Source organism: Rosa chinensis, chromosome 3 (genome assembly GCF_002994745.2).
Source record: "Rosa chinensis cultivar Old Blush chromosome 3, RchiOBHm-V2, whole genome shotgun sequence".
NCBI classification, from domain to species: Eukaryota; Viridiplantae; Streptophyta; class Magnoliopsida; order Rosales; family Rosaceae; genus Rosa; species Rosa chinensis.
In genome coordinates, this window is record NC_037090.1 from 38,147,327 (window position 1) to 38,157,059 (window position 9,733).

Here is a 9,733-nt window from a genome sequence, read left to right on the forward strand (position 1 = left end):
GGTCATTTCTCTCTCTTCTTCTTTTTCTTCTTCAAAGCCGAAGGAAGAAGCGAAGCCAAGCCAGCGTTGAGATGGGAACTCCAGAAACGTCTCGGGAGCCGTGCCCGGACAGAATCCTCGACGACGTGGGCGGAGCCTTCGGGATGGGCGCCGTGGGAGGGTCGGCGTTCCACTTCATCAAAGGCATCTACAACTCCCCCAAGGGCGCGCGTCTCGTCGGCGGCTCCCAGGCCGTCCGCATGAACGCCCCCCGCGTCGGCGGAAGCTTCGCCGTCTGGGGCGGACTCTTCTCCACCTTCGACTGCACCATGGTCTACCTCCGCCAGAAGGAGGACCCCTGGAACTCCATCATCGCCGGCGCGGCCACCGGCGGCTTCCTCCAGATGCGGCAGGGCCTCGGCGCCACCGCGAGGTCCGCCGCCATGGGAGGGGTGCTGTTGGCCCTGATCGAAGGCGCCGGGATCATGCTCAACAAAATCATGAGCGAGCAGCAACAGCAGCAGCAGATGGTGATGGAGGATCCCGGTGCTGGTCTGCCTGGGATGCCGCAGATGGGCGGGCCTCCCGGCTCAGAAGAAAGCTCCTCCGTTGGGTCGTGGCTGGGAGGGTTGTTTGGAAAAGCCAAAGAGCCTGAGCCGGCCGGCAGCGGAAGCGAGACGAAGGTCCTCGAGAGTTTTGATGCGCCTCCAGTGCCTTCTTTTGAGTTCAAGTGATTCTTAGTCATTCATGTGGTAAGGAAAGGAGGGGTTTTTGATTAGAAAAGCTAAGTAGTTGTATTTAGGAGGGTTGGAATTGGACTCAGGGATTTGGGTCAAGTTGGGAAACTTGAGGTTTTTATTGCTAATTTTGCTTTGAACCAGATGTTTTGTTTGTGCTCTCTCTTTATTTATTTTATTTTAAATAATCATACTATTATAGGTGTATGTTTACAATGATGTATTTTGAATTTTCACTTGGCAATAATGCAATGTTGTTGCTGGCTTGCTACTGCTGTTTGTTGCTAATTTGGAGAGGAAGAAAACTTTGCTATCATTTTTGTTCTGCATTTACTTCCCTGGCTCACTCTGACTTGTTCTGTGTTTGAAAGATCAAAGCTTTTTTAAAAATGCTAGACCTTTGGTCTGATGGGTTTATGTTAATTGAACCATCAAGTGGAAATAGGTGTAAAGATTGAAGCTTTGTGAATTTGTAACAAAGCTTCTTTCTAAGATCATGTAAGACGGATATTGTGGGGAGGTTCTGGATGTTTTTTTGAATTGTGATTATATGCTTTGTTTCGTGACCTGTGCAAAATGGTTTGAAATCTTGTCACTTGTGTTATGGATGGCTGCTGCATACTCATGTTATTGCTCTGAATGGTCATTTGTAAGCAGGACATTTCCTGCCTGAACTAGGTGTGTATTAGTGCGCACCAACTTGGTTGTTTTTCCTCCCCTAATGGCTCTATAAGGTAAGCCAGACTAGTTGTGGTTGTGGTTTAGGGTTTGTGCATTAGAGTTGCTGACCATGTGTGCTTATTTGCTTTTCTTGAGTTTATTATGTTTGCGTGCATCATGTTGACACAGGCCCACAATGTTTCAAAAAAGTAGGTAATGAATGGTTGGTTCTGGTATAGGCATCAAGCACTTACTGTATATCTTTTGATAGCTTGCGATTTAGAAGCAGGAGTTGCACTATTATGTGTAGTTTCTGTGTTTAGTTTATGCAGCTACTAATTCAAGTGATACCATTGAGAGAGAGCTGTGGCCAAAGTTGTTTGAAAAAAACCCCAGAATAGTTGGAAAGTTATGGATTTTCACCTTGATTATGGATGTTTGGGACAGTGTAGATGTGTTTTTTGTTGATATGTTATGTTACCTTGTAGCTTAATGCAGTCAGTAAATACACCACATGTACTCCAACTGTTGTGCTATTTTCTTTTTTCCACAAAATGTGAAAACTACTAGGATGGCAAGCATTGTTAGTCTCAGACAATTAACTTTTCTTCTGTCAAAATCAGGTGTCTTTTGGATTGGTGTCTGACCATTGGTATTATCAAAATTTTATTTTAACTGATAAGTTTGATCCTGTCCTTTTAAAAAACGAGACCCCACTCTCCTGAGTCTCCTCTCCCATACCAAATCAGTCAGGGAAACTGGTCCAATTGCAGTCATAGCTCCCTTCAAGTTAAACAAGGAACAAGAATTTATGATGGGGATGATCAGAACTGATAAAGTTTCTTGCTCTGATAGTGGAGAATTTTATATCATCCTCCAGAATTTTTCATCAAATTTAATCGTGAATTTCAACACACTCCAGCACCGATAAAACTATTCCTGCAAAAGAAGGAAAGAAAGAAGAAACACAGAATGAGGAAAAAGAAGGGTTTCACCAGTACCACAGGAATTTTGGGCAATCGGACAGAAAGGTACTCAAAGTTTGGAAGTGATCAATAAGGACCCCGAACACTCATAAACAGATGCTTGGACCCTTTACGACGAATTTCCGTCACAATTCAGTTAAATGAAACCACGTGTTGCTCACATGACCATAAAAACCTCCAACAATGGTCCTTTTAGTCATCCCTAGCCCCTCCATTTTCCCTTCAGACTGTACTGCTTTGCTCTTTTTCCCTCTCAAGTTTCCCTCTAAAACTCTTCTCCACCATTATTATCTATCTTAAACATCACCACAAATTGAGATTTGAGATCCTTTTCTTCCGATTTCTTGTAGAACCATATCTTATCTATGCATAAATTAAGCAATCGAAATTGGGCATCATTCATATATCTGGTTGAAATAGCACACTTATGTATATGAATTTCTTGTATATGAAATAGCACACTCATCTGGTTTAATAAATTTCTTATAGGTCAGAATCCCTCTTTGACATGGTAAGTAAACTCTTATGTACGTGAACTAGGAAAGATATATATTCCTATGACTACTGGGATTAGGAATATTGCCTTTATGGAAATAACTCAGTTGCCTATATAAAGAAGACCTTGGTCCCTTGTCTAGCTATCGAGAAGCATACTGGAGATTAGAGAATATCACTCATTTGGTTAAGCCCCTCCTTCCCGCCCTTGGTTTCCCTGAAGCTGGAGGATGATGAACTGCTGGTCCTTCGTTGGCAAAGTGTACGCCATCCTCACCCTTCAGTTACTCGCCACCATCGGCATCGGCGCCACCGTCAGACTGGACCCTTCAATTTCCCACTTCTTGCTCAAAACCCACGCCGGCATTGCCGTCTACGTCCTCATCCTCGTGACGCCCTTTGTCGTGCTGATCCCAATGCTTTGTCTCAGACACCTCAAGCCGGTTAACTACTTGTTGGTTGCAATTTTCACAGTCTCTCTTGCATTCCAAGTCGGAATTACTTGTGTTTTCACTCCTGGGATGGTGATTTTGGAGTCTGTGTTTTTAACCGCTGTGGTTTTTGTTACTCTCACACTATACACATTCTGGGCTGCTTGGAGAGGCTATGACTTTAGCTTACTAGGACCTTTCCTGTCTGAAGCCTTGCTTTGTCTGGTTATCTATGCTTTCATTCAGATATTTTACCCTCTGGGTAAGACCAAGGTGATGATATTTGGGGCCTTGGGATCCATTGTTTTCTGCGGCTATATCGTATATGACACCTACATGCTGATTGAGCGCCACTCACAAGACAATGACTACATTTTAGCTGCAGTCGGCTTGTACCTGGACATCCTTAATCTTTTCAGCTTCCTTATTGATTTTCTAAGCGGCTGTGATAATGGCTCCTGCGATTGCTGCAGTGCCGAATGCTGCGAGTGCCTAGGAGATATTGGTGGGGAATGTTTAGCTTAATTAACCACTGTTTGGGTTTTGATTAGGAGGAGAAGCTGTAAATCCCGATATATATACCACACGTAGTTATTGTAATGTGCTTATATTAATTGCTAGTGCATGTCATTTACTCATTTTTAACTCTGCTTAATTGGCCTTAACCATGGATTTTGAATTAATGTAACTAAGCAAGATATATTTACCACAAAAAAAAGTCAGAAACCTCTTTGTCCTTTCTGTTTTAGTCTTACTGTATCTGTGGAGCATCTTCTTCTTTTATGTCCATGCATGGGTGGTTCAAACTTGGTTCATTCATCCAATTGGTTATCGAATTCCTTTGCAAACAATCACTTCATTTGATCGTTGGATTATTGAACTCTCCATCCCTCACAATGCTGCTTTGATCGAAAAGACTAACTTATGTCAGTTTTCTTCTTTTGCATATTTGGAAACATAGATGTCATTGTGCTTTAAACTTTGTTAGTCAAATTTGAATTCCTATAATAAGCTTAATTATATTATTCAAATACTAAACTAATTTGTTGATAATACAAAACTAATTCAAACAAAAATTTGCTCAGAAGTCTCATCTCGATGCTTATTGTATTATGGGGTTTAGCACACAATGTCCCCTCTTTATATTATGCGGTTTCATTAAAAATCAAAATTTAAGGACAGCAGTACTGGCTCTATTTCCAAAAAAAAAAACCAAAACAAAAAAAACAAAAAAATCACAAACACAATAACTTTAGGAAACTGCTATCTGTACCTCCAACATGCAAGATTTAGGAGGACAAGTTCCACTGCCGAAATTGGCTCAACCTCCACAATCCATTATAATGTTGACATTGGATCCGGAGTCAATAATTGCTCCACCGTCGCCATTGGGTCCTATGTCAATAATGGCTCTAGCGTCAATATTAGCTCCACCTTCAAAAAAACAGTTCCATGTCCACCATCGCCTACACTGCCACGTGTAAGCTATGACACAGCTTACATATGGAACTGGACATTGCTTAGGGGGTGTATTCATTTAAGAGTCTACAAGATTTTTTTGTATTTTGAAAGTCTATGGGTATTCAATTGAGATTTTAAACAATCCCTAAGAAATTTCTTAACTATTCGGTGCTCCTCAAATGGATCATCAAGGCTACGGCATTGGTTTGTCACATTGAGAAGTCGAGCGTGAAAATCATCAATTTATTCAGCTTCCCCCATGGTCCTGTTCTCAAATTCCAATACAAGTCTTTGAAGCTTCTGACCTCTAACCTTCTTGTTTCCCTCATATGTAACCTAAAGTAGATCCCAAGCTTGTTTGGCTGTGTCACAGTGGCTAATTCTCATCCTCTCCTTCTTGGACAAAGCTGTGAATAGTGAATTCCTTGCTTTAAAGTCATAAGTTCTATCACGAACTTCCTCTTCTGTCCATTCCTTCCTAGGTTTGAGAACCCTTCTACTTTCTTTGATTCTTCTGCCTTGGTTGGGTGTTCCCATCCATTCTCAACTATATTCCACATGTTTTCATCTTGAGAGTAGAGAAAAGCCCTCATCATGATCTTTCATTGTGAGTAATCTTCACCATCAAACAAAGGAGGGCAATTTATTGAACTGGAGGCTCTGTTATATTCACGTTCCATCCTTGACCACGGATCAACTAAAAAGCTTTAGAACCTGCTCTGATGCCAAATGAAAATACAAGGACAGAAACTATTTTCTAGAGAATAGGGATTGCAGTGCACTGATCAATCCTTACTGGGCAGCAGAAACCAAAATAATAAACTAGACACCAGATTTTGGTTACGCAGTGAAAACCTCAAATATGAGATTAAAAACACTGCAGGGCTCTTACTCTTGAGAACCCAAAATAATAATCATCTTATTCAAAAGGATATGTTCTTGTACAAACTTGTATAACACTTGCTCGGCTATAAGATTTAGACAAAAGCTAACTCTAAGTTTGTCTTCCTTCTAGAACTCCTTCACTTGAATGATCTTCAATCTTGTTCTTCTTTCTTCACAGTCTCTCTACTGATCTCGAGAGAGAGTATTATCATATGAAACTATGATCACAAACACTTATACATGGATCAAGTGTTTTGACTCTTTGTGAGGACTCAATCTCAAGCGAACATGCAAGACTCTACCAAAAATTCTTGCGTCTCTAGGTTGTCTCCCTTTGCCGTCTGTTTTTCCTTCTTATCAGGGTTAGCTAACGTGTTCACCAAAACAACCAAAAACAGCTAATTACCCTAATCCACCTTCTACAAGGAAAAACAAATCTTTTTGTGTTAATAACAAATATATATAATTAAGGACACCAAATCCTAATATATTAGGGAAATTAATAATCCAATATGGCACACAGAAAAATATCTTTAAATAACCAAAAGATATTAAACCCATTAACCTCAATGATACTTTCCCGTTTTGTATGGAATGCCAACACACAAAACTTGTACCTACAATCTCCCCCTTTGGCATTCCTATACAAAACATAAAGTAGGACAAACTCTCCCCCTCAACAAGTACAGGAGGAGCATCACAAAGCACAACTCTTCATCCATTCATTCCTGAAACATTTCTCACACATTGGTTAAATGCATAAGATAGAATAATGTTATCATAGTCACACATTTCTCACACATCTAATTTCTCCCCCTTTTTGAATAGGAATGACAAAGGTAACTTACGTAGCGGAAGCAATGTAGAAGGAGGATCACAAATAGATGGTGCATAGTAGACAGTAGCCCAAGTCGAATCAATCAGAGAAAGATAGTCCAAGTATTAATACTCTCCCTAAGTGTGATCATGTTATGAAAGATGCAAGAATGAAATGCAAACACACAATGAGTGGGTTTGTATCCAAATGCTAAGAACAGATTTAATTCGCATAGCTTTTTCAACAAGAGCAATACCACTTAACCATAAATAAGGGTGCAACCAAATAAGTTCACACATGCGAATCGATTCCGACAACCACAGGGTAAGAGAGAGGATGATCGAGTATTCTATACCTCTTGGTGTGTAGAGTGAACATATCTCAAGATGGGGTGTGTAGTATTTGTGGAAACCTGAAAAGTAAGGCTCACATACGAAACACAATTAAGCACATAAACTTTATTCCCCCTTATAACATTGTGTGGGCATGATTTTGAATTTTTCTTTTGGCCTTTCACACAAAGTAACATTTTTGCTCAAGAATACTACGACCCATGTAACAAGTATTATGCTAGCAACTCCCAAGTCAGATGACTTTAGGGTACTAGATGTAACAAGGACATCCCAAAGAGCACATCTACTCGAGTCAATAGTTTCACAATCCATCAGGGTGACCAAACCATTCCCGTTTCTTTCCAATCCTCATATCGTTCGTCACGACCGAGAACTGTTTACTTTGGGAATAGCCTGGCCATGCTTCATAAATCATTCTCCCCTCTTTTTTTTTTTTGGTTTTTTTTTTTTTTTGGTAAGGAGCAGCAAAAATAAAGAATAATTTCGAACATGAGAGTTGAGAACAGGCCAACCAACAAATATGACTTACCATTTGGTTGGAGGATGCGACCAGCAAGAAGGCGTCTCAAGGCCCTGAAAGACTGTGACAGACTCAAGGAGGAAGATCGAAATTGGTGTCGTCGATCTTTGGCGTGGAATAGGGTGGACTGGATCTCGGCCTCTGAGGCTGGTAGGCAACGCAATGCTTTTAGCACTCTTCTGGAGGTGAGACCGGTGAAGAGAAGATTGATGTTGGTTCGATTTTGGACGGGTGTTGAAAGCGGCGGAGGGCACTCAGAGTTGAGGTTTTCTGGGCTGTCTTGGCTCGACATACAACGATGATTGATTTCATGCTTCGATCTGCTGGGATGATGGTGATAGGCGGTGCACACCGATTGAAGGCGGTGAACATGGAGGCCATGGCTGATGAGGCAGGATGGGTGCCCATATCAGTTGGGAGGCCCAACTCCAATTGGGTGCCCAAACTGACCCTAAAGCCCATATCACTTCTGAGGCCCAAACTGGCCTATTGGGTGTCCTCAATTTTTGGGCATGTTGCTTGGATCTGGGCTCATTTGTGGACCAGAATCATGGGCTCTTATTCCCTAGGGTTTTGTATTTGGGACCCCGGTGGCTTCATTCAACAATCTACATCTATGTTTGACTTTGTTAGCCTACAGATTATGATGTTTTCTCTTTACATCTTGATAATGGAAGCTTCTGGCGCACCGCAATTGAGCGCATTGGCAAAAGAAGTTTTCACACAAAATTATCTCTTTGTAGGGTAATGTTGTAGTTTGTTAGGCTCCTTGTTTAAGTGAGCTTCAATGTCTTAAATGAATGGTGCATGATTCCCATTTTCTGGGAAATTTGTAAGTGCCGTTATGGCATGCGATTATCAATGAAATCTTCATTTACTCAAAAAAAAAAAAAAATACACACCCCTTGACATAAATTCTCTTATTTTTCCTCTCTTCCTCTTTCTTTATACACAACTGCAATCCCTTTCTTCCTTCCCGATTTATACTATAGCTACTACAACAACCTACTGTCTTCCTATTTTTTTTTCTCTTTCTAATCCAGTGCTATTTTCTGTTTTTTTTTTTATATATTTATTAATGATTGATTACAGAATTTCTTCTTATTCAATATTTTTATTTTCATCGTTTGATCTAAAGTTCTTGCAATGCCCAAGTCCTTGGTGCATGGCTTTTGATTATTAGACATTATTCCAAATGACATGATGAATAAAAAGAGTTTGTTCTTGTACGTCCTGTAATAGAAAGAGTTTTTACGATTTGAGCTGTAGTTGAAGTTTGTTGATAAATAAGACAGCACCATATTCAACTCTTCAAGATAGATACTGTTGCATTGCATAGGGGAAACTAGCAAAAATCTTTTGAATTTCTATTAGATGCTAATACTTTGATATTTAAATTCGCAAAATTCATCTTTGCCAACCATGACCTGTGAATTTTGGCAATGTCAATGGATGTCACAGCGAGCATAACCCTAACTATATATACAATACAATATTATAACCATTGGTACTGCTTATCATCCAGCAAGCCTAATAAAGCATGATTGCCTGTCGGTGTTTTTGTTCCTATTAGTTAGGAAAAGGGCAATTTGGGGATTTAAAATTGTACAAAAAACTAGGATGTGTATTTAACAAATAGGGATGTGTATTAAAAAATAATAATAATAATAAACAGTGTTTTGATCAAAACAATAAATTGTTTAGGTATTGACCAGTAGCTGCAAATCCCTAAACTTCCTCTAGTGTATCCCATTTTGTGGCTGGAGAGCAAAAATTATAAGGTTATTTTCTCCATTTTGGGCAAACTTCGGCAATCAAACTAGTATTTTCAATCCACGAACGTCCTTCCTTGGGGTGTTAAATAAAGATCCTCAAAAACCTCAACCACACCAATTACGTACTAATCATATAGTTTTAACTCAGGTTCTATCTTCTTGAAGCCCCATTTAGATTATCGTTGGAATTGTTTAAAAGAATAATATTGAAAATATTAATATCTCTGTATAAGTTACTTTCAGAACCCTTGCCAAATCCCACAACGAACTAGCATCCGATCAACTTCAGTATTGGATTGTTGGAATTTGATTGTTTGTTTGCGGAATTTATTTCTCCTTCATCTTCTTTTTTGCTAATGTCAGGGTTTTAATTCAAAACATTATATTAATTCCTCAAAGAAATTTATTTTTATTTACACATTAGAAATTAGTAAGTCAAAAGAGATTATGTGGCAGCTGCCACCTCATTTGGGATTCATATTTGGTATAAATTTTTGGAGTCTCTAGTACTACTCTAAAATAAAATAACGGGGCGGAACCCAGCTTTGTTTCTTGTGGTAAAAGTAATGAAATATACTTGATAAATGATACCCAAATCAATGATCTGTTCTGAAGCAGAGCCATACAATTTCAT

General features: G+C 39.7%; 2 protein-coding genes across 2 annotated transcripts; both read left to right on the forward strand.

The window, feature by feature from the left end:
- The first annotated feature begins 2 nt into the window (after positions 1-2).
- On the forward strand, positions 3-963 carry LOC112192200 (mitochondrial import inner membrane translocase subunit TIM17-2). The gene has a single exon (XM_024331832.2). The coding sequence runs from the start codon at positions 72-74 to the stop codon at positions 711-713; it is 642 nt and encodes a 213-aa protein (XP_024187600.1). The 5' UTR covers positions 3-71; the 3' UTR covers positions 714-963.
- A 213-nt stretch (positions 964-1,176) lies between these two features.
- Positions 1,177-3,990, forward strand: LOC112191533 (protein LIFEGUARD 2). The gene has a single exon (XM_024330898.2). The coding sequence runs from the start codon at positions 3,088-3,090 to the stop codon at positions 3,811-3,813; it is 726 nt and encodes a 241-aa protein (XP_024186666.1). The 5' UTR covers positions 1,177-3,087; the 3' UTR covers positions 3,814-3,990.
- Positions 3,991-9,733: the final 5,743 nt, after the last annotated feature.